At 37.2% G+C, this 24,681-nt stretch overlaps 2 protein-coding genes across 5 annotated transcripts in view; one reads left to right on the plus strand and one right to left on the minus strand.

Annotated features, from left to right (window-relative positions):
- The window catches only part of RPS6KB1 (ribosomal protein S6 kinase B1), a 34,558-nt gene extending 34,021 nt beyond the window's left edge, over nt 1–537 (minus strand). The window contains exon 1 of one of the 3 annotated variants that reach the window (XR_004951279.1): nt 331–537. Coding sequence is in view for 2 of the 3 variants with exons in the window: in XM_016143389.2 (XP_015998875.1) it covers nt 331–471 (141 nt within the window). In the remaining variant the exon portion in view is untranslated. The remainder of the gene's footprint in view (nt 1–330) is intronic. The other 2 variants (XM_016143389.2, XM_016143393.2) reach the window with 2 other exon arrangements.
- Nucleotides 538–839: 302 nt separating this feature from the next.
- TUBD1 (tubulin delta 1) lies at nt 840–24,409 on the plus strand. Of its 2 annotated transcripts, none has more exons than XM_016143397.2 (9): nt 840–966; nt 1,793–2,008; nt 3,607–3,754; nt 4,530–4,746; nt 5,517–5,748; nt 8,890–9,054; nt 15,965–16,105; nt 17,791–17,974; nt 19,558–24,409. In XM_016143397.2, the coding sequence occupies exons 2-9, from the start codon at nt 1,837–1,839 to the stop codon at nt 19,658–19,660; spliced, it is 1,362 nt and encodes a 453-aa protein (XP_015998883.2). In that variant the 5' UTR covers nt 840–966; nt 1,793–1,836; the 3' UTR covers nt 19,661–24,409. The 2 variants fall into 2 exon arrangements, with proteins under 2 accessions (XP_015998883.2, XP_015998882.2); XM_016143396.2 differs by having other exon boundaries at nt 841–1,190.
- The last annotated feature ends 272 nt before the right edge of the window (nt 24,410–24,681 follow it).

A 24,681-nucleotide genomic window follows, 5' to 3' on the forward strand; every position in this document is an offset into this window, starting at 1 on the left:
CGCTACACCACTAGCGGCCCGCCACACTCAAGTCCAACAGCTGGAGGGTTCGACCACGCGCCCTTTCTCGTTCCCTCCACAGACTGCTCCAGGCTGCGCTGATCTGGGGCTAGGGGCGCGACCTGCACCTGCAAACCCCGCAGCGGCCTCACACCTAGGGCCAGGTCCGCCCCGCCCGCTCCCCTGCCTCGGGCCGCGGGGCGCTTCGGCTCCTCCAGGAGACTACTCGCGCCCCCTGGGTCTCCGCGCTCTCGGACGCGCCCGGTTTCCAGGGCCCGCGCCGCCGCCCTGGCCCTGTCACCTCGGGCCCCCCGGGACCCCGGGCCTCACCCCCTCCTCCAGCTCATCCTCAGAGCCCGCGTCCTCTGGCTGGTCTAGGTCTATGTCAAACACTCCTGCCATGTCCTCAGCTTCCCTGTCTCGGAAGTCCGGCGCTGGGTAAAAGCCGTCCCGCCTCCGTCGTCGCCTCATGGGCCCGGACCCGCCGCAGCCACCGCCGCCGCTGCCGCCATCACCGGCTGCTTGGGCTCAGTGCGTCTGCGCCTAGGCCTTAGACTGGCTCCTCAAGTTCAGCGCTAGAGCATGCGCACAGGGTTCGGTGAAGCCAAACCGTGGGCAATGAACATGCGTAGAACTATCGCTGAGAGGCAGGTGCTGGCAGAAACATGCGCAGAACCCCAGCCGAAGCCTCTCCAGGAAGCTAGACCATGCGCATTGTCAGCTAAAGATTTTGATGGACAGTGAGCATGCGTACCGTGTCCGAGGTTGATAAATTGAAATTGAACATGCGTAATTAACCTTTCTGAATAGGAAAAAAAAAAAAACCAAAAAACCCACAACATAACTCTTCATTTGTGGAACATGCGCATTCGTTCTCCCTAGCTTTTTGGGAGTTGAAAGTGAGCATGCGCATAATCGCTCTCTGACGTTTGAACGGGACAGAAACGGCTGGTGTTGGGGTTGTCAGTGAGTTAATGGGGAACTCCTAGGGTTGGTGGGAAAAGGGAGAGTCTTGGCTTTGATAGGTGCTAGTTCAGTGGCCTTGCGAAAGTCACATAGCCTTCAGAGCCTCAGTTTCCTTATCTATAAAATGAGAATAGTGATACCCAGTTTGTTGGGTTGACAATATGAAGTACAGAGTGTGGTTCACAAGCCACTGTCTTTCCACTACTGCATAGACGTGGTGTGAGGTATTTATCAAAAATTGTCTCTTTTCATTGTTAAAAAATAATGACTTGCTCCAATATTTCATCTGGTCTAGTTTTTCCAGGCTTTTCCTTGCTGTCTTACCTAAACTAAATACAAAGTCTTTCTTAAAAGTATTTACTGTAGTTAACAGGGCAGAAAGAAGATTTAGTGGAAAAAATCATTATTTGGAAACTAGAAAATTAACATTAACTAAATGTACAATTGCTGAGCTAACTTCTGTGTTCTATGTGTCCCTGTGGTGAGAAGTGTATACTATTAATTCCTTCAGCATTCATTTTGCTTTATTTTGTTTTAAATGTATATATAGGAAAATAGTGAATACAAATCAGATTCTGGAAACTATTGAGTTTGGTATAAATGGATTTGGGTATATTAAATCCCAAATCCAAAAACCATATAGAGAAAGAGAACAACTTGCTTGAATGATTGGCTCCTTAGACAACATAACTGTTTCATCTATAACATCATATACATATATGATATTTTAAAATTATGTATTTTTATTGATATAAACACATTGCATTTTATGTGTTCTTTATTGGTAATGTAGTGGTTCTCAAAGTCTATATTTTTTTTATTACAGGTTGCTCAGTTTTTTGAGGAAATAGGCCTAGTGTGTGTCTCAGCATGTCAATAGTAACACTGCAACTTGGTCAGTGTGGCAATCAGATTGGTTTGGAAGTGTTTGATGCTTTATTTAGTGATGCACACTATCCCCAGGGACTCTGCTCTAAAAGAGAAAATGAAGCCTATCAGGCATCTTGCAAAGAAAGATTCTTCAGTGAGCAAGAAAATGGAGGTACGTGTGGTCCACAGCTCTCTCCTTCACTCTTATGTAACCAACTGCTTCAAGGCCAGGCCATCCACATGGTGTCTGAACCCAATCCCTTCCCATTTTAGTGGGGAATGACTTTTGTTCTTGACCCTTTGTTTCTGTGTTAACAACCTTTGCCTCTATGGTGGCATCTTCCTCTCAGCACAAGAGCATACTTAGTTCTTGCCAATCTAACAATAAACAAAACTTATCTTTTGACTATAGCTTTTTCCTTCTTTCTTACCTCTTTGCCTTCTCATCTAAGATTCCCAAAGGAGAACACTCTTTAACCAACTGTAATGCTGCTTCTGCCCTAAACCACTAAAGCTGCTCTAGGAAAAGTTCCCAATGATTTCCTAATTACCAGATCCAATTACTATCTTCCTTTTCTTAATTCACTTAAACTTTTTTGTTGGGTTTGATAACATTAACTATAAAACTCCCTCCCTGAAACTCCTTTTCCTTAGTGTCTGAACTTTTCTTCTCCAGTGGTTACATCTCAGGCTCTACTCTTTCCTCACTTGTATAATTCTCTCTGGGCAATTTTAGTTACTCTAGTAATTTGCTACATCTTTTACACCATGACTTTCAAATCTCTAGCCTAGCCTCTCTTCCAAGCTGCAGACTGATTTAGTGGACATCTCTACTTGTATCTCCCATGTGTACCTTAAACTCAACAACTCCATACCCAAGAGCATTCATTATCTTTCCTTTAAAGAACCTCTTGGGCTCTCACTGCTCACATACCATCAAACGTCAAGATATGCTTAATTTATCAGCTACATATCTCTTGAAATTCTTCTCTCCGTTCCATCTTCACTGCCATTGCCTTAGGTCTGGCTGTAGTCTTCTCTCACCTGGACTGTTTCAAAACACTCCTCCTGAGTTTCCCTGTCTAGATTCTTGTATCTATCGCATCTATCAACCACACTGCTGTACCAAAAAAGACGTCTGACTGTTCTTCCCCTGCTTGAACATTTTCAATGGTTTCACATTACCTGAAAGATAAATTTCAAGTTTTGATTGCATACAAGAAGTTCCAAGATCTGAGCCCTACCTGTTTTCCATTCCCATCCATCACTTTTCATACCCCCTTGTTCTCCATCTTCTGCTTCGAAGTCCTAAACTGCTTATTCTGCCAGGGTATTTTGTACCTTTGAATATGCTACTCCATTGGTGTGGATTTGTCATGGGTTATATCACATGATACGGTGACTAAGCATTGATGTGTTTCATTTCTCCCACTATCCTTCTAGTGCTAGATTGATGTGGTCGTCATCTCTATGTTCCCAGCACAGTACATGGCACATTTTAAGCATTCAGCAGATGTTCGTAGACCTGACCCTGTGATCATTTTAGCCCACACTGATTCATCTTGCTTAGCAGTATGCTAGGCATTATGAAACATCTATACATACTGGCGGCTGCCCACCTCCGTTTCTAAGCAGTATGATGGACCTTTCTATCCTCCACCTTTGGTTTTTTTGTTTCATCTTTTGTTTTGGACTTAGAAGTTTATGCTTTGTGTTAACCCAAATAAGACATATGAAATATTTTTCTTTTGATTTTTTTTCCCTCTCCAGTTCAAATTGCCCGGGCTGTACTTGTTGACATGGAACCTAAAGTTATCAATCAAACACTATCAAAGGCTGCCCGGTCTGGCCAATGGAAATATGGCCAACATTCATGCTTCTGTCAAAAACAAGGTTCTGGAAATAACTGGGCATATGGGTAAGACTAATTCATCACAAGTTTCAGTTTAGATACAGCTACATAGTCAATTAATAGAGTGTAGTTACAACTACACAGTTGGTATACTGAGCACATAGTCTTAAAATTGCTGTTTTAAAACTTAGGGTGTGACTTCACCCAGAAGAAACTCTCATTCCATCTCGTGTATATCTGCGCTTCAGGTCCAGGCAATGAAACCAAGGATCTCTTGAAGCAGAATTTTTCACTTCTTCACTGTTGCTCTGCCAACTAACTTATTATCAATATAACATCTTTATCTGGCAGGTATTCCAGCTAATAAGGAATACAACAAGGCAGAAGTATTTCCTGGTGTTCTTTGGAAGATTTCAGTGCCTAGGGCTCAATTCAAGAAATTCTGAGTTAATTGGTTTGGGATGAAGCCCAAATGTTGGGATCCTTCAGAGCTTCTCTAGGTGATTATAATGTGCAGCAAAGTTCAAGAACCACTGCTTTAGGAGTATTGTTATGAGAATTGATTATGTTGTATCATAAACTAACAGGACTACCTGGTAATTAAAGTCTATAGCTAAATGAATGGCCTATAAAAGGGAATTTCTGTACCCAGTATATTCACTCTCTTAGCAGTCCTATTTACCTGTTAGATATTTTTAACTTGTATATTTTAAATTATGTGCTTTTCATGAGAGTTTACTTTCATAGGTTTAAAAAGCCTTCTCTATCCTATATCTTTCTACATTACATCTCTCTGGTTAAATTTAAAGGTATTTGTATCTGTTCCTTTTGCATTACATAGTTACTCTGTTCATGGACCCAGGCATGAAGAATCTATAATGAACCTAATTCAGAAAGAAGTGGAGAAATGTGACTCCTTGAGTGGTTTTTTCATCATAATGAGTATGGCTGGGGGCACGGGATCAGGGTTAGGAGCCTTCGTTACGCAGAATTTACAAGATCAGTACTCCAACTCTTTGAAAATGAATCAGATTATATGGCCTTATGGAACTGGTGAGGTATGAACACATTAATTGAAATTTTTATATTTTGTATTCTTTGCAGTTAAAATCAATGTAGGTAAAAGATTGATCTGACCCTTGCTTTGGAAATGTTAAACTACTACATCAGGAGTGATTATATCATCTGGTAATTGCATAAACAATTCATTTAACTTTGCTTAAACTTTTTTCAAACAAATGAAGTGTCCTTGTTTTTAAAAATTCCAAAGAAGGCAATTGTGCATTTCTTCTTAAGAACCCATTCCTGGGTTAGTCTCTCTGGTGACAGTATGTAAAGCAGGGACTTTGACCTCATGTTGGTGTTCAGCATGCCATTGCCAACCTTCAAAGAATTTTCGTTTCTTTCTATTAAGAGGAAATTTCTACCTAGGCCAACTTCCTGTTGACCAACCTAGTGGGAGAAATAAAAAACAAAAACAAAACAAAAACAGATGAGATAAGTCACTATAGGAAATGTTGTAGGAAGACTGTGTAATAGTAGTAGTTACTGTTTATTAAAACCTTACTATGTACAGGGCACTGTTCTAAGTTCTTTATTTGCATTCTATCATTAACTTTTACAACTCTAGGAGTTTGGTATAATTATTATTCCCCCTTTACAAATGAAGAAACTGAGGCATAGAGAGATTAAATAACTTTTCCAAGATCATATAGCCAGAAGGTGACAGAGCAGGATTTTATCTCAGGCAGGATGCCCTTTAAAAAAATCTACCCTGTTAACCGCTGTTCTCTCCTGCCTTTCTTATTTCTGATCTTTTTCTCTCCAGGTTATTGTTCAGAACTACAACTCCATTTTGACTCTTTCCCACTTGTACCGATCTTCAGACGCCCTCCTTGTCCATGAGAATGATGCTGTTCATAAGATCTGTGCGAAACTGATGAACATCAAGCAGATCTCCTTTAGCGATATAAACCAAGTCCTCGCCCATCAACTGGGAAATGTGTTCCAGCCAACGTATAGTATGGAAGGCTCATTTCACTACAGAAGAAATCCTTTAGGTATTTATCCTCCTGTATGTTATTTGTAGGAAAGTCTTATGTTCTGAAAACCAGAGGCTCCTCTCCTCTGCCTGAAGATACACTTGGGCCTTCTCATCTCAACAACCTTCCTAAATTGCTGCTTACCTCTCTGAACTGTCTCATTGAAAAGTTTTGAGAAGTTACTAAGTTTCTAAGTTTCTCGAAAGAGTAGTAGATACACATTGACTCCATTCTTCAAGATTCTTTCTCTTTTTTTGTTTTACAAAAATTTTGAGATATAATTCACATACCATAAAATTCACCCATTTAAGGTTTTTCTTTTTCAGCATATTCACAAAGTTGTTCAACTATCATTTTCATCACTCCATAAAGAAACCTACTGTTCTTTTTCAGCTTATTCAGCAAGTGGTGCCTTATCAATTCAAATCATCTAGATGTAAACGACTCCATAATTTATACCCACTAGTCCTAATCTCTTTTCCAAATAGTACCAGTCCCAGTTTTCTTAGTTGTCTTCTGCTTCTTCAAATTTAGCATGTTCTGAATGGATTTACTATTTTTTTTTTCCTGTCTTATTCCCCCTACTACCTCTTCCTCAATTCCTGTCACCTGATTTCTCCTACTGTCCTCATATCTCATCAGTAGGCTCAGACTTGTAGGTGCCATCTGTCAGCATTCTTCCCCTTCTTCCCTATCTCTCTGACATTGGTTCAGGGTAACAATATCTCTCAACTAATATCGTGTACAAATACAAGGCAAACCAGCCTCGTTCTAGTCTCTCTCCTACCCCTTCCCAGATAGTGCCACTGTAACTAGTACCATTTGTTTCTTTAGAGAGGGATTCTGTCATGTGCATGTTTTGTAGTCCCTACTAATTTGCAGACCTGTGTCATCTTCATTTCTGTACATTCCACCATACTTACCAAATTGTACATCTGTTATTCAACTAATGTTTATTGACTTCCTGCCATGTGCCAGGCACTATGCTAAATGTTGGGCATCCAGTGGGAAGCCAATGCAGACATCATGTTTACTGTGAAGGAGAGACATTAAACAAATAATTATACTAATAATATATAACTAAAAACTGAGTTAAATGCTCTGAGGGAGAGGAGAACAGTTCCAAGAGACTGTGTCATGAAAGAACCAGACTTAGAAGGGATAGGGAATAAGACTCAAGCCAGGAGCTGGATAAGGATTTGGAGTTGACTAAGCAAAGGGAAAGAGGAGGGAATAGGGTATACAGAGGGAATACCATGTGCAAAGGCCGTGTGGGTAAAGTAAGCATGGAACATCAAGACCAGAGAGCAATTCAGTATCATTGGAGCACAGAGTGTGATGTAGGAGATGATTGGAATCTGAGACTAGAGTGGTGAGCATGGGCAGACCTTGCAGAGCCTTGTAAGCCATTTAAAGACCTTCCTCATTAACCTAAGAATAGGAAAAAGCCATTGAAAGATTTTAAGCAGGTTGGTGACATAATCACTCTTATTCCTGAAAAGGTCCACCACACTGCCCATGGAGAGCTGTTTGGAGGTTGTATCTGTAGACTGGTCCAGTCATTCCCTGGAGAGGTTGTGATGGCTTTATCTCACTGAACTGCACTAGGAAAATAGAGGCTGTTAATTAGTCGGGAGCTCCCTTGACTCCTGCCACCATCTCTACAAATTTTACTGCGCTGGGCCCACATTTGCATTTCACCTTGATTCACAGTGGGAGAAGTGTCCTGCCCCTGTTAAAAGCCAACCTCTCACGTGGGTTCTGGGACCCATACCTTATCCCTTCTCAGGGACTTAATTTTTCACTCATCTCTCATCTTCCCACATCATTAACTTGTGCCTCTTACATGGTTTACTCCTGTTACAACTACTTTTTGGCATCTCTCACATGGAAAAAACGCTGTCTTGACATCACCTCTATTGATTATACCGTTTGTCTATTATTCTTTAGAACAACCATTCTCAAAGGGCTGTCTATCCTAGCTGCCCTCATTTCCTCACCATCTATTCAGTCCTCAACCCATACTGATCTAGTTTTTCCCCATCACATTTCTGAAATTGCTTTTTAAAGTCACGGGCACGTCCACATTGCCAAATTCAGTGGATACTTTATTGCCCTCATTTTCATCAACCTCTCAGTAGAATGTGACATGGCTTACCTCTCATCTTGCAAGTTTCCTCTTTGTCTTTGGTGATACCCCCCTCTCCTGATTTTCCTCCTATCCCCAAGACTACTTTTTTGTTCCCCCCTTTTCCTCCCTTTTCAGCTCCTCCTCCTTTTCCCAAATTCAAAATGCTAGTTTTGGGCCCTCTTCTCAGATGACTGACCTAGTCCCATAGCTTTAAACACCATTTGCTGACTTATGTTTGTTTGTTGGTGCTATGCAATAAAATCAGCTCTAGGTATTTTACAGAAAAGGATTCTTATGCTTAAAGGAAACTCCAACTAGCTGTAAGATCATTTGCACAGCAATTTGTAGATGTTATATCAAAATTTGTTCTTTTCATTAGCCCATAGTATATGAGTTTGCACTCAATGTTATAATAAAACTTATCTTTCATGTTATGGTAATATGTTTTTTTCTCTCTAGGTATTTTCTATAAATATATAAAACAGCTCTGAGTGCAAAACAAATTAGCCTTTTCTCCTTAATTTTGTTTCATTACAAATACAGATTTTTAAAGACAGGCATATTCCTGCCTTCAGGAATTACTAATCCTGTCTTCTTCCCTAGTAGAGTTTGATGTTAACACATTCTGATTATCATTTAACTAGATAAAATAAATGTGAGATCTAGGAAATTTTCTAAAGGAATATTTAGTGCACACAAAATGACAATAAAAGCATATTAACTCTCATGCTTACTTTGTTTTCCTGCGGTTTAGCTAAATATTCATAGTTCTAGTTACTTAGCTTGTAAATTCTTATGTCCTTTTTGGCAAAGTGGATTCTCACTCATGCTAAAATAGGTGCCAAAAATGAAGCAAATACATAGTCTGTAATAGACATTGTCTCTGAAATTTTATTTACATTTTAAAATTTAAGCAATTCTGGACTTAGAGGAGAAAACACCCAAAGACCATCATGTCATTGTTGTGTACAGGCCAATGGAAACAATGTGGAATTAAAAAATTTAGTTAAGGTTTTTTTTCTTCACAGGAGACTTAATGGAGAATTTAGTTCCCCATCCTGAATTCAAGATGCTGGGTGTTCGTAACATTCCTCAAATGTCTGAGAACTCACTGGCGTACAGCACATTTACTTGGGCAGGGCTCCTCAAGCATTTGAGACAGATGCTCATTTCCAATGCGAAAATGGAAGAAGGTAAAGGGTATTTTAAAAATATGTAGCCCACAAGCTGGGAAAAATGCCTGAACTGGAGTTCTCAGTATAAACTGGCTTGGGCCAGTTGAAATAATGGTCCCTTCTTCTGTCCAGGGAGGTTCATGGAAAAACTCACCAGGATATCACAGGTCTTCTTAGTCACATTTTCACAATGTCATTTCCCAAAAAAATTTGATGAGTGTGACATTTATTTTTATTTTATTTTTATCAGAGTAATAGGTGAACATAGTTTTAAAAAACCAAGTCAGAATTCATCTAAGTACATGCCTAAATCTGTTTTAATTTTTACAGATTTGTATTTATTTATAAACAAAATATTTACAGATTTTATATTTACATACATTTCATTGTATGTGTATTATATCTCTATTTTTTAGAAAAGTCGAGTAAGTGTCCTGCATGAATTTGTAATGAGGAAAACAGCAGTCTGTCTTACACTTCTCCACTGCCCAACCGATGCCCCGCTCTCCACGTTTTTAGCTGTTTCTTCTGGAATTCTCCATTATATTTCTAAATATCTTACTTATGCTATTATTTGTTTTATTCTCCAGGTTTAGATATTATCAGTTGCTTTCCTAATGTGAAAACTGAGGGCTGATTCTTCTTATACCCCCTCCACACACACACACACACACACACACACACACACACACACACTTTGGGGTTAGATCAGTTTTCAGTGTTTGAATCACTTAAGCTATGTAAATATTCACAGTTGAACCAGGTACTATATATACAGATTATATTTTATTTCAGGTACAGTTTATTTTGTCCTCCTAGAGTTAAATTATATTTATTTGGTCAATATTCTATGTACATGTCACTAATCTATCCCTAAACTTTTCTGTAAAAATGAATCCCTTCTTAACATGTTCAAGCCCATCAAGTAATCTAATAACTTTCATTATCTGCTTGGCCATGTCCCTTTAGGAGACCTTCACCCTCCTGTTCAATCTGCACTGGTTGCTCTCCTGGCTTGATAAGCAACCAGCACTGGCATTTCTGCCTAATTCTGTATTCTATCCCGTTTCCTAGGTTTGATATCTTTCTCTCTCCTGGTTTATTCCCTGATATTGCTAGACTATACCCTCCACGAGCTTCCTAAGAGTACATGAAAGGTAAAAATTTTAAGGTTACAAATGTAATTATTCTGCCCTCACAGCACATTGATAGTTTGGCCAGGTACAGAATTTGAAGTTGGGAATCATTTTTACTTAGTATTTTGAAAGCATTGCTCTATTATTTTTCAGCTTCCAGTGTTACTGTTGAGAAGTCCTATGTCAATCTAATCCTATTTTGTTCTATTGTGAATCTTTTAGGGTTTTCTCTTTGTTTCTAGCATTCTGGAATTCCTTCGTGTGGATATTTTGTCTCGGTAGAATGTAAGCTTTACAAAGACAGGAATATTTATCTATTTTGTTTAATGCTATATCTTCAGCGCCTGGAACAGTGGCCCAGCACGTAGTGTTGCTGAGCAGAAACCTGAGTTTAGCCTTTCCTGAGCACAAACCTTTCAGGATGGAAGGGTGCGCTCCTCCTGCTGCAGGGAATGGGAAGGGTCTGTGGCTCTCACTGCTTCTCAGGTTTCTAGCTAATCCTCCTGTTTCTTCATTTTTTAGAAGTGCGTGGCCTGCTTCCAGGTCCTCCACTGTGGACAGAAGTTTCAGCTTTCCCTGGTTGCTAAGCTGCTAACCACTGGTTCATTTGCTTTCCAGCTTCTAAAATTTTGTTGCCATTATCTCCTCTCCCATTCCGCTTTTTCTTGCTTATGTCCTTTTTACAATCCCTGTATTATCTTGTTAGTGAGCTTTGAGGAGAGAGTGGCAATAAACTGGTATATTCAGTTTGTCATGTTTAACTGGAAACGACGACTTCATATTATTTTTGCAGCATATATTTTACCACAGATAACACTAACTTAGGTTTCAATACTGTGGAAGTGGTTTTCCTCTACATTTATTTGTAATACCTTATTTTTACAATTTTAGATTGTAGTGCCTGAGATTTGGAGGTAGTTCATATCTTAAAGTAATGCTTCCCAAAATTTTTGGTCACAGTACATCCCTTTTTCCCTAGCAATACCTGTTAACATCTCAAGGAACACTGTTCCTCAGGGTAGCATGAGGCATGCTGCCCTGGGCTCCCATGCAGAACTTTAGGATATTAATATTTTTTCATAGTTCTAGATGGAGCTTTGAACATATAAATGTTTATATATGTGCATGTGAATATATATGAATACATACATATATATGTATGTATATATACATATATATACACATATATACATACATATGTGTGTGTGTGTGTGTGTGTGTGTGTGTGTGTATCACTAACCAGGTTGAAGAATGTAGTTTTAAACTCATCAGATGTTTTCAGACTCCTCTGTGTGAAGATTGACCGCATTCATATTACCATCAGTGACTGACTTGTTTCCCTAGTTCATAGCAGCAGGAAGAATGACTGATCTAAGAGAGAACCAGGCAGAAATTACATTGTCTTTGATGACCTCACTGTGGAGGTCACACACCACCATTTCTGTACCATCCTTTTGATTTTTAAGGTCAGCCCTGTCCCATGTGGGAGGGGCCACACAAGGGCCTGAATACCAGGAGGCAAGGATCATTGGGGTTCATCTTGGAGGCCAGCTACCACTCTCTGTCCTTTGTTGCCTAATGAGTTATGTCCTCCCATATGCAGAATATATTTAACTCCTCTCAAGGACCCCAAAAGGTATGTCCCATTAGCACATTAGCCTAAAGTGCAGGATCCTGTCATCTAGAAGCAAGTCCGGGTGTGGATTTATACTTCTCAGGTGAGAGTTCTTGAGTACAGCTCTTTGAGTACAGTTCCTCCTGGGTGGGGCCCCAACAGATCCTGGTAGAACAGGCATAGGATAACTGGTAGTCACTCTTTTTTAAAAATGGGTAAATGAAAAGCAGGAGTCATTGGGCCCTAACAATTCATCAGGGAATGTGCTGGCAGTTTCTTGATTAAAATGTAAGGCCTGGGAATAATTTTTCAGGGCTTTTCGTTTGCCCCTTGAACCAAACCAAATTATAATTATACTTGTTTATTTATTTTTATGTTTTATTTAAAACATTTTATTTTTAAATTTTATTAGTTGATTTGTTTTTCTAGTTTGGATTAATTTATACATGTAAGAATAGAGTCAGTTCTAAATCTCTCTATAAAAAGACATTTTAAAAATAAAACTGGCATCACATTGTATGTATTTTTTTTCTATAACTTTTTTTCAACATAATATTTTTTGGCCTCCAATTCAGCACATTTAGACATGCCTTATTCGCTTTAATAGCTACGGTTTTCTACTATATATGTGCCCTAATTTATTGTATGCACCTAGATTAAAAAGTCAATTCTACAAAGCTCGTTGTTAAAACTATTAGTCCATAATCTCCCTCTGTTTTCTCCTTCTAAGAGGCAACCATTTTTCAAAATTCTTTTACTGGTTCTTTGACTGTTTTCAACTATTCATTGCCATTCATTGCTTTTTCAGTTATTTAGGTATTACTTATTTACTTCCCACTGTAGAGTTAGGATTTAGATCTTTTCCCCCTTCACACTGGCCCCTAATCCCTATAAACAAGACACCCTTCTATCTTGTCATCAGTTCAATATAGTAGTGTCATCACTGGGTTAAAACAATATCTAGTGTTACACGATCAAGACCAAGTAAATGCTAGTCACAGCTGAGCCCCGTAGTATCCTACGATTACTTTTCCTTCCCTGTATAATTTCTAAAATTTTCTTTGGAGTTAATCATTGCCTTGTTTTCTTGTTTGCTTAGTTTTTCTACGTGCTGTCAGTTATTCAACCCTAATAGTTTTTCTATTTGTCTAATATTTTTCTCGATATATTAAAGAAATCTCTCCTAGAGTTTTCTGACTTGCTTCAGTGTGGATTTCTAACTCTCTACAGCCAATGTACATTTGTCATCCTGGGTATTCTCTTTGCCTGTCTCCAATGTTGGATATTCTGCTTGGAGGGTTTAGACAAAGCCCCAGTGATCTGGCAGAAGAGGAGAGAAGTGTCATGTTTTTCCTGGTTTTCACTTGATCTCTCTGGTTTCAGCGTGTACCCTACCTTACCTCTGCCTGGTGTTCTCCAGGCCAGAGACCCTCAATCATTTCTTCTCAAGAAAATAAACCTTTAGTTTTCTGCTAGGGTAGAGATGAGGCAGTCATCACGATAAACAGACAAGTTTAGCAACATTTCTTAAGCAGGAGTCAACGGTGAATGTGCTCTACATGATTGCAAAGCCAATTTAAGAAATAATAACAGTGTTTCCATGGATTCCCTTAAAGAATGCTGCATTGCTGATGTTCTGGAGGCACAGAGGATAATGTGTGAGAATACAGGCATGATTAATGCTGTGTCAAAAAATAATAGTCATTGAATGTGAAGACATTTTAGGAAAACCTTAACCAATTGATTTAGTTATATATAGTTATAATTACATATTAGTATATATATTTAAAATCTAAACCTAATTTACTCTAAAAGAACTCTTTCAATAAGTATAAAATTTAAAAATAGAAGTGAATAATTTAATTGATATAATTTAGTTGATAATATTTTTTTATAATCAATGGTATCTTGGAAGGAAATGTAATATTACAGATTTATACCCCATTTTTGTTACATGAATTACAAATATTTCTGTCCATCATTTTTTTCTTTTGTATGATATTTTTCACCATATGGAAGTTTTACATTTTTATGCAAGCAAAGCTATAAATCTTCCTTTATAGATTCTGAGCCTTGCCTACTCCAAAGATATAAAAATATTCTCTATTGTTTCCCAGTATTTTTTATAGTTTTATGTTTAATATTTAAATTTTAACCCATCTGCGATTTATTTTTATTTTTTAATTTATTTTTAATGAATTTACTTTTAGTTTTTTAATGTCACCACATATTCGACTCCTTTTACCCCATCCACCACCCTCCCCCCTCCTCCCACCTACTATTTTTATTTTCGATAATGCCTTGTTACTTCCCCTCCCGTTTTAAATTTTATTTACTTAATTTTCCTTTTTTTATTTTTTGAACATCAGTTTTTCAAGGGCCCGACTTTGGATTGGCTTTTTTTTTTTTTTTTTTTGAAACTTGTAGAGTTGATTACCTTTATTTTTTAGTAATATAGAGTGAAGAATTATCTAAAAAGTAGAGCTTTGACAGCATATCATATTTTTTTGCATGTCATTTTAATGGTTTTATTGAAGTGTAATTTATATATCATATACTTCACGTATTATGAGTACAGTTCAATGATTTTTTAAGTAAATTTGCAGAGTCGTGCAACTATTATCACAATCCAGTTTTAGAACATTTCTGCCACTCCAAAAAAGTTCCTGTATCCATTCACATTCAATTTCTATTTTTATTCCTAGCCCAAACCAACCACTGATGTGCTTTTTATCTCTTTAGATTTGCCTATTTTGGACATTTCATATAAGTGGGATTATACACTATATAGTCTTTTGTGTCTGACTTCTTTCATTTAACATAGCGTTTTTAAGGTTTATCCATTTTGTAGCATATTTCACTAGTTCAGTCCTTTGTACTGTTGAATAGTATTCCATCGAATGGATATGCCGCACTTTGTTTATATGTCCAACAGTTGATGGACATTAAGATTGTTTTCACTTTGTGACTATTATGAATAACGCCACTAAGAACATTCACATGTAAGTCTTTGTGTGGACATATGTTTTCCGTGTCTTGCATATATACCTAGGAGACTCGTTGCTAGGATGAAGGATAAGTCTATGTCTAACCTTTTAAATAACTGTTAAACTCTTTTCCATAGTGGCTGCACCATTTTACATTCCCACAAGCAGTGTGAGAGTGTTTCAATTTTTCCACATCCTTGCCAACATCTGATATTGTGAGTCTTTTTTTTGAGTGTAGCCATTCTAATAGATGTACAGTAGTGTCTCCTTGTGGTTTGTTTGTATTTTCCTAATGACAGTATTGTTGAGGATCTTTTCATGTGCTTATTAGTCATCTGTTAATCTTCAATGGCGAAATTTTTATTCAGATACCTTTCCAATTTTTAAATTAGCTTGTTTGTCTTATTGAGTTCAGCATACTAAAATTTTTGATTTGTTGTAATTCTATTTTTGCTGAAAATCCATATTACTGCACACTGAATTTTATCCCTATCCTATGTATAATTTAAGAATATTTGCTTTATATTTCTATATGACTAGTTAATTTGCAATCCTATTTTGGTTTTATGTTTCTACATTCCTTAACATTTTTGTATGTCTTTTGTTAGTTTGTTCATAATGGTATATAAAGTTCATTCGTTTTAGGCGTATAGTCCTATAAATTCTGACAAACTTATACAGTGTGTAACCACTACCACAATTGAGATAGATTATTTCCATCATCTCAGAAAGTTCCTTCATACCCTTAGTAGGCAGTCTCTTCACTCTACCCCTAGTGCTTAGCAACTACTGATCTGAATTTTATTCCTATGCTTTTGCCTTATCCAGTCCTATAAATGGAATTATACAATATGTAATCTTTTGAGTCAGTCTTGTTTCACTCAGCATAATGCTTTTGAGATTTATCCATGTTGTTATGAGTATCAGGAGTTACCTTCTTTTTATTGGTGAGTTGAATTCCACATACCTATCTCCATCCTTTAATAGTCAAGAATATTTTATGCCTTTCTCAAGACTGAGTAGTTTGGATCACTTTAGGTATACCAGATAAGGATTTTTATTAACTTTCATCAGAAAAAAAAACCTTTTAGTTATCAAATAATAATTTATAGAAAATGCACATACCATTATACATGTTTCTCTTGTTCAAATCCATTTATAAAGTCTCTTGCTTTTTTTTCTTTTGGTAGGTATTGATTGGCAGGTACGGCCTCCTGTAACAGGACATCCTACTCTTGGTAAAATGTCTCTCAGTAAGGAGCTCCATTTTAACACTTCCATTGCTAACTTAGTTATCCTTCGTGGGAAAGGTGTGCGCAGTGTGGATCTGGGTGAGCAGAAGTTAAAGTGAAAATTGAGATGTACATTTGGCACATATACATGGTACACGTGATAAAAAAGAAAGAAAAGTCCTCGAATTTATTTTTAGAGAAAGGAAAATGATAACTGTATGTTTTAGTAGCAAAATGTAACCATTGTATTAGTTAGTATGTGACTGAACACCAAAATAGAAATGGTTTAAACAAGATAGAAGTTTAATTCTTTCTTCCGGAATATGGTTGCTCTGTTGTCCTTACCTTATGGCTTCCTCCTTTTAGTCTAAGACATCTGTTTGAGTTTCAGCCATCAAATCACACAGGAATAAGCACAGAAGGCATACCTCCTTCTCCTAGGGTCACACACCACATTTGTTTTATATCCCTTTGACTGGAACTGAATCATTATGTGCTGTCCCGGCCCGCGGGACAGTCAACAGGGACCCTAAGACAGAACGGGGAGGGGAGGGAGACAAGACGACGCAAAGAATGGAGACAAGACAGGCTTTCTGATCAAGTCTCGTTTATTAAGACTCCCTGCAGGCTTATATAGGGCGTGATTGGGTGATGTTGCATTAGCAGGGCTGATTGGCCAGAGGCATTCAGGATATACTGTGTAACACAAAGGGGCCGGGCGAAAAGACCCGCGAAAAGTCACTTTGGCGGGAAGCGAGGCAGATACATCCGGGAGGCTTACGCGGCCTTGGCGGGAAGCCCTGCTGAGCAGCCATTTTCGGCCTGGCAGCCATCTTAGTCAAAACAGCCCCCGACAATGTGCTACGCTTAGCTGCACTGGTGACCATGAGCCCAGTTAAAATTTTGGGATTTGTTTACTAAAGAAGGAGAGAACAGGTATTGTGGGACAACCAATGTTATCTTTGCCACGTACTTTGTTACATTTTCACAAAGTCGAAAGAGCAATACTCTTTTTGATAAGTATCTAGGTTTATATTATCCTTATTTGGTGATTTCAGCAGTATCAAATTGGCTATAAAGAAAACCAAACAATCTAGTTCTGGTAATACCCCTTAGATATAAAAAAAACTAGTAACAATTAAAAAGAGGTCATTTCAAGTCAATCAGATGGTGCACTTTCTTCACAGTCTTCATCGTAGATTTTAAAATAATAGAATAAAAGGATATATAATCTCACTTCTAAAAATTTACCCACAGAAAATAATACAGATGCATAGAAATGTTCTTACATTGACAGTCATTGCAATATCTTTCACACTAACAAATATGTGGAAACAACTGAATGTCCAAACAGTAGGAAATGTGTTAAACAAATTATGGCATATTCGTGTAAGGAGCCTTTAAATATGAGTGATATTATTATAATAGAAAAGTGGTTCACAACATACTGGTAAATGACAAATGCAGACTATAGAAGAGCATGTGTGTAAAATTACACAGGAGAGTCAGCAAAATATTCATGATCTTTATCTCCGAAGAGTGGCATTTCATCTGTTCAGCTGACTTTTAAATTTTCTTTATAATAAAATTTTCTAAATGTGATTTATTCCTTCTATTTAATGATGAATATGAATCATTTATCCAAAAGCATTATAAAACTAGTTTTAAAAAGCAAAATAAAAGGAAATTTTTGGTGAAATGGACAAGAAAATATTCCTTGATTAATTTGTTTCCAAAATTAATTATTTATTCTGTAAACAATGGCTTATGTTATTTTACTCTAGGGGGATTTAAAGATCCAGCTCTCTATACTTCCTGGTTAGAGCCTGACAATGCTTTCAGTGTGTGGAAAACCCAGCGAGCCTTTAACAAATATGAGAAGTCTGCAGCGTTGGTCAGCAATAGCCAGTTCTTAGTAAAACCACTTGATATGATTGTGGGCAAAGCATGGAATATGTTTGCTTCAAAGTAAGTAAAAGATAAATCTAGAAATCTTTCTAACCTCAGATAATACAATGTTAAAACACAAGGCAGAATTTGGAGTGTCTTTAGTCTATTTGGGATGCTGTAACAAAAATAGCCAAGACTGGGTAGGTAGCTTATAAAGAACAGAAATTTATTTCTCACATTACAGGACATTGGGAAATCCAAGATTAAGGTGCTGAGCAAGTGTTCTTCAGACAACACTTAATTTGCCAGATGTTTTGATGTCTGGTGAATACCTTCTTACTGGTTCATGGGTGGTGTCTTTTCCCTGTGTCCTCAAATGGCAGAAAAGGCAAAAGAGCTTTCATGGTCCTCTTTTACATGGGCATGAATCCCATTCACAAGGGCTCCACCCTCATGACCTAGTCACCGTCTAAAGGCCTCATCTCTAATACCAGCACTTTGAGGGTTAGGATTCCAACATATGAATTTGGGGGGAATATAGACAGACATTCAGTCTATAGCATGGAATAAGTATAGCCCCCACATTGTAGGTGTGAAACTCTAGTCATGTTACTTCAGGCTTCATTTCCTGATTGGTACAATGGGTCCGAAGTGAGAGGATCTGTAGTGAGGTTTAAATGAGATAATCATGTAAAAATACCTAGTACAGTACCTGACTAGTTAATGCTTAATAATTTTTTGATATTATGATTGTTGTTGACTAAATGAGTAATTTCTAAACGAAGTGAGATTATAGTAGAAATTTCATTACAAGGCAGGGACAATAAGATAGTTTTCCAAAACAAGACCCTTAGAAGAATGGAGGAGATCCTAATCTTGCTCAGTAAGAAATCCTGCAAGTTCAACTCCACTTGATACAAAGAAATATGTTCTTATCAGGTTTCCTGACCTCTGCCACAATTAATTAATGTCAAAGCGAAGTTCCTCAAATGATTGGACAGTGCCTCTACTTGGCTTAGATAGGATTCCTAATGGCCCCCCATCCTGCACCTGGCCGTGCTCAGACCCCCACTCCTCAGGACTGAACTCTGCCCATCTCTGGTACACATTTTCTTTCCACTTATTAAATGAGAGTAGCCATTATTACATCAGCTTAATTCATGTTTGCCTTGCTATTCATTTTAACATGATTCTCCTGCCTCAGAAGATTTTGGAGGTCTAGAGGTATCAAGAAAACCTGGCATAACTGCAAGTTAAGTGTTGTCTGAAAAACACTTGGAAGGCTTGACCTTATTCCTAGTACTGGATTAATGTGTTTCTACAGTTTCAAGCCTTACATAAAACTTCTCAGGCACTTTTTAGGGTTTATATTAAACCCTGTCATCTCCTTTAGGGTGCTGAATATGTGCTAGGTGGACAACCACATCTGAACCTGCTTCTTTTTCCTATGTGCTGCTAATTGTCACTCTCTTGGGTGCTAAAAAGACAGGCAACCTGCATAAACTTGGAAAGTTTGCTAATCTTTGAAGCAAATATAAAACTTAAGAGAGTCTCTCATCTTAAAATGTTCATGAGCTGGGGAAGGCATATTTATTGTATGATTTTTATGAATTATTCATTTGCCCGAGATTTTTTATTTTACACTTTGTTTCTTTTACCAGAGCCTACATTCATCAGTATACAAAATTTGGAATTGAAGAAGAGGACTTTTTGGACAGTTTCACACTGTTAGAACAGGTTATCGCCAGTTACTGCAACCTCTGATTTTGAACAAAGGGGAGAAAGTACCTTACATCATTTTTGGACTAAAATATTTTCAATATTGCTATCCCTTTAAGGTTTCAAACAACAGTAATTTAAAAATAACAAAGTAATATGCTGATTCCTTCTGCATACTATGCCCACAGAACTGGAGGAATACCTTTTAAATGGAGAAAATAACATGTTTTCAATGAAAACATCTACTTAGTATTTTCATTTGTAAGAAAAAAATTGGTGCTTCTATAAGAACTTTGGAAATACTTTGCTGAGATGTTAGAATTCTGGAACTGTCCCCAAAAGGGAATATTCTGTTTTGTCCCTAAATTCCTAACTCTTCCTTCTCTATTCCAAAAAGGATTCACTAAACTTTCACAGCACAATTTTAAGCTAAGAAATTGCAATTCTGTATAAAATGTATTCATCTCTGAAGTGAAAGCTTTGAACCACAAGAGGGAGCTGTTGTTAAACACTACAGTGTGAACCTCTATTTTGAATATTCTGAAACAGGTAAGATTTTCCACTTAAAGCAGCTCCTTAAATATAAACTTCAGGATTTTGTTAATAAATGTACATCATGCTTAAATACTAAAGAAAATAAGTAAATGTTTACTTCGTTTGCTTTCTTCAACTTGCTGGGCTTAAAAAAATTGGGTCAGTTTTCTTTTAGACCTTAGAATACCAGGGCAGAAACTGATTTTATTCAACTAGTGCTTTAAAATTACTTATAGGTATTTAGCTGATGTGAAAGAAAGTTATATGGTTTTCAGTAAAAGGCATTAAGGGCTTTCACCAAAATTTCACTAAGTCGAGAAAATTATCACCAAGGAAATACTGTGCTTGATGAAATTGGCACACTCAGGTTTCACTCAGAAGGACAAAACACACTTGGAAATTGGCAGCTGAGTTGGAGGGGAGTGGTGTATTTCAGTTAAAGACATCACATGCAATGTATTAACAAATGTAAAATGGAAAACAAATAGGAACATTTGCTTGCCCTTTCTGCCAAATCTACCAGTGGTGACTTATTTTTATTTGGAACAATGACAGTCCACAGCTTCACTGGTTCTTCCTTTTCTTTCCATATGGAAATGATTACCTTTTTTTTTTTTTTTTTTTTGCTGTTTTTCTTATCAACTGTTGCTATGATTTAAAATACTGAACCATATCTTATTTCTAAAGAATGTAAAAAGTGGTCTATTCAGCTGCTAAAAGGCACACCCCACTGCTGCATTTTGTTAACTCAAGTCTACTTGAAAAATAATTAGATCATAATTTTTATAAAATAAAGTTAAAAGTAATTATTTAGCACTGAAGAGATTCAAAGACTACAGCAATTTCTCAAACTAAACCAGCATTAATGAAGATCTGTAACTGAATGACCTTCCCAGGGGTTAAGCTGATTCTGAAGAAACTTGCTAAAAAGTTAAGCTTAAACAAAGTCATAAGTTTGAAATCATTTTATGTTTGGGAAAGGTACCATGAAGTACCTTAGGGACAAGTCCGTTTCTAATTTGGCAACTCATGGAATCAATGGCAGGTGAATATTGAAAGTAAATCCAATTAGACAGAGTTCTGGGTCCATTCACTGATGTGAGTTGACCCTTTTTATGATCCATAAATATATTATTTGAGGGTGAGGGTGAGCCTTGCCCTCGGAAAACCACCTTTGTGATCATGGTATCTCCGCTGCCATACCATATTATTTGATATGTATGAACACCTAAATATTTGCAGTTATTTTAAACATTTACATGGAAAATCTATTCTTGTCTATTTGGAATAATATAAAATTTTTGCTGTTAGAGTTAGAATTTTAACTTAAAAAATTAACACAAAGAAGCTGATTCCAAACTTTGAGATAAAGGGTGGCATTGGAAATGTACTTTGATTTGTGTGCACAAAATGGCTAATCAGCCAGGACAGCATTAGAATCTTAACTTCCTAGGCATACAGATCCAAAGCTTTGAACATGTCATTTCTTAGGTTACTGGGTAACTGGAGTACAGTACTATTTTCACTCAGACATTATCCCATGGAGCCAGGATGCACTCCTATAGGCAGTGAGTACAGTGTAATTCACTCTCCCTGATTTGTGTTTTTCTCAAGAACTCGAAACTGTAAAACTTGTTTCTTCCCATCAGTTCCTCTTGCTTCTAGCTTTGGGTTCTCCCCACCCAATACTATCTCATCTGCAACAGTTTTCTCCTTTACTTAACCTGTCACTTAGAACTCAGTAAGTGTGCCACAGTTCACTATTCTCAGTCAAGTTCATTCATTCAACCAATATCTATTCAGTGCCAGGCATTGAACAAAATATTAAAGATATAGGGTTCAATACCGTACAGTCTTAAATGAAGATGCTTTACAAGGTCTGGTGCTACAATTCTAATTTCCTAATTATTGCTTATTATCTTGCCCATGTCCATGTTCAACTTTTTTACAAGAAAGATGTGGTGGTATATGGGAAAGAACAATGAACTGGGAGCTCTAATCTAGGCTTTAAATTTGTCTGAAATGTCGCCTCACTGGCTCTGCAGAATCTGCTCTGAAATGTACATACCAGTGATTCTTCTGACCACCATGTTTATCACACTTGAATTCTTGTCTAGAATTTTTAAAAACATGTTCCATAAGTTCTTATCTCAGTATTCTCTCCCCATGAGCCCGGGGTTTGGCAGTCAAGCCTTTGTTATTCCTTTATCTACCTACTAAATATGGCTTTGTCAACTAGTCATTTTTGGCAACTGATCAGTTAATTTAAAAGATATTTGCTAATCTGTATCAATCACATTGTTTCCTCTGCATTTTAGGAATGTGAGCTAAAGAATTTGGCTTTACATTTTTAACTAAATAATTTACTACTCCTGTACCCTGAAATGTTTCAGATGATACAATATCAGCCTTATTAGTAAGTGGAATTCCATTTCCACTAGCAAGAATGCTTGCACAAGGATTTAAGATAAAACAATGTAAATATTTCAAGTTTCTGGGGAACAGTGTGGGGTCAGTGTTAGACAAGATATGGCATTCAAAGGAGAGAGTAAAGATAGAAAATCCGAATCATTTAGACCCTAGGGAGCCAGTAAAGCAGACAGAGATGAAAAGGAGGGTTGGGGAAACTAATGATGCCCCAAAAGTACTTCTAATAGCTTAGAAACATTTCCAAAAAAGACTTGCCGGTATTTGAATTAATGACTTTACTAATGATGAAAAATCTGATAGCTTACAAGATTAGTTTAGAAAGAAACAGTAAGCTAAATTACATGTCACCTAGCAAATAATTCCATCTTACCTAAATTTATCTCCTTTGCCAATGATGGAGCCAATAAGATGTTTACTTTTATGGCTCTCTTCTTCTATTTCAATTTAATTATGTACATGGTACGTACACAAAAGTTCAAAGATTCTACACCCATGCTGCCCAAGAAGGTAGCTGTTAGCCTCATGCTGCTGGTGCTGTAAGTGTAAAATACACATTGGATTTTGAAGACAATATGAATAAAAGAATGTAAAATATTAATTATCAAAATGACAGTTTGAACATATTAGGTTAAATAAATTATTCAAATTGGCATACCTGTTTCTTTTTAGATTTTAAAAATGTAGCTACTAAAAATGTTAAAAATTAAATATATGGTTTGCATTATGTTTCTATTGGAAAGGGCAAGTCCGGACATTTCAGGAGCAAAGTCCTGGGAACTGGAGAAACGAGTTGAACAAAGATTGTCCTTAGTAGGTGAGAGAGGTCATAGGAACATGATAGTAAGAATCATGACATAAGGCAAAGGATGCCTGTTTCCTTTTTGGGGAAAAAAAAGAGGCCTTTGCTTAAGCTTGGCTCGTGTGAACAGTATGAAAGAGACAGGATGTGAGCTTAATTCAACAAACATCCATTGAACACCTGCAAGGAAAAACACTATTAGTAAAGGGAGATTTAAAAAATGAGTTAAACCTGGCCCCTGTCCTTAAGGAGTTCACCATTTGGTTTATTCTTTGCTGCAAATCACATGCCCGGATCATTGCAGAAACTCCATGTTTACCGAACTGATTAATATTAATGTCTAAAAAACTATGGAAAAGATGTAAATCTGCAAAACTACAGGCACCCAATGAAACCATTAAAGCTCCCATGTTAGCAAAAGATCTCACTATTAGATGAAACTAGGGACCTGGAAATATAATGTCAAATATTTGTTTCTGAAGCCATCTTACATAACTAAAAGCCATTGAAGACAATATAAATTCAAACAATATATTAAGAGAATGGAGAATTGCCTTTGTTTTGAAATCCTTGTCTAAAATCTAAACTACTTGTTCTGGAATTCCAAGCCTGGAGTTTCATCACTCCTTGTCTTCCCTGTCCACCCTCTCTCCCCCAACCTTTTCTTTTTTTCTATTTTCAATTTTTAACTTTTGATTGTATAGCATACCCACAGAAAAGTATACATGTGTATTGCGTACAGCTTGATGGATTTTCATGAACAACACACCAACCAGTATCCAGATAATAAAACAGAAGACTACCAGCACCCTACAGTCCACTCTCATAAACCTTTCCAGTTAATACTCTGTCCCCAACAAGGACATCCACTGTGGTGATTTCCATAATAGTTTAGTTTTGCCTAGTTTTGGACTAAATATGTTAATAATAAATGTACTCATGTCTGGCTCCTTATGTGAGATTCATCAATATTTGTGCATGTAACTGTATACTGTTAATTCTCCCTGCTATAAAGCACTTTGGTGAATGAATATACCACTACTTATTATTCATTCTATTGCTAATGGGCTTTTAGACAGTTTCAAGTGCTGCTATGAACATTCTAATTACATCTTCTGATGAACACATATGCATGTCATAGTTGGATATGTTCCTGGGAGTGGAACTGCTGGGTCTTCAGGTTCCAGGAAGTGGAACTGCTTTCTTTGCAACTCTGTGAAATAAGAGATATGTCTCCTAACGTAAAGGATAAGTTGCTGCATCTGGCCCCTCCTACAGCCTTAAAAATAGGCACAATACCTAG

Source organism: Rousettus aegyptiacus, unplaced genomic scaffold (assembly GCF_014176215.1).
Source record: "Rousettus aegyptiacus isolate mRouAeg1 unplaced genomic scaffold, mRouAeg1.p scaffold_m13_p_6, whole genome shotgun sequence".
Taxonomy (NCBI): Eukaryota; Metazoa; Chordata; class Mammalia; order Chiroptera; family Pteropodidae; genus Rousettus; species Rousettus aegyptiacus.

Coding starts and splice junctions, on each gene's coding strand:
- TUBD1 (XM_016143397.2), top strand. CDS start 1,837: ATGTCAATAGTAACACTGCAACTTGGTCAGTGTGGCAATCAGATTGGT. Junction 4,747..5,516: donor GGCCTTATGGAACTGGTGAG/GTATGAACACAT, acceptor TTTTCTCTCCAG/GTTATTGTTCAGAACTACAA. Junction 16,106..17,790: donor TGTGCGCAGTGTGGATCTGG/GTGAGCAGAAGT, acceptor ATTTTACTCTAG/GGGGATTTAAAGATCCAGCT.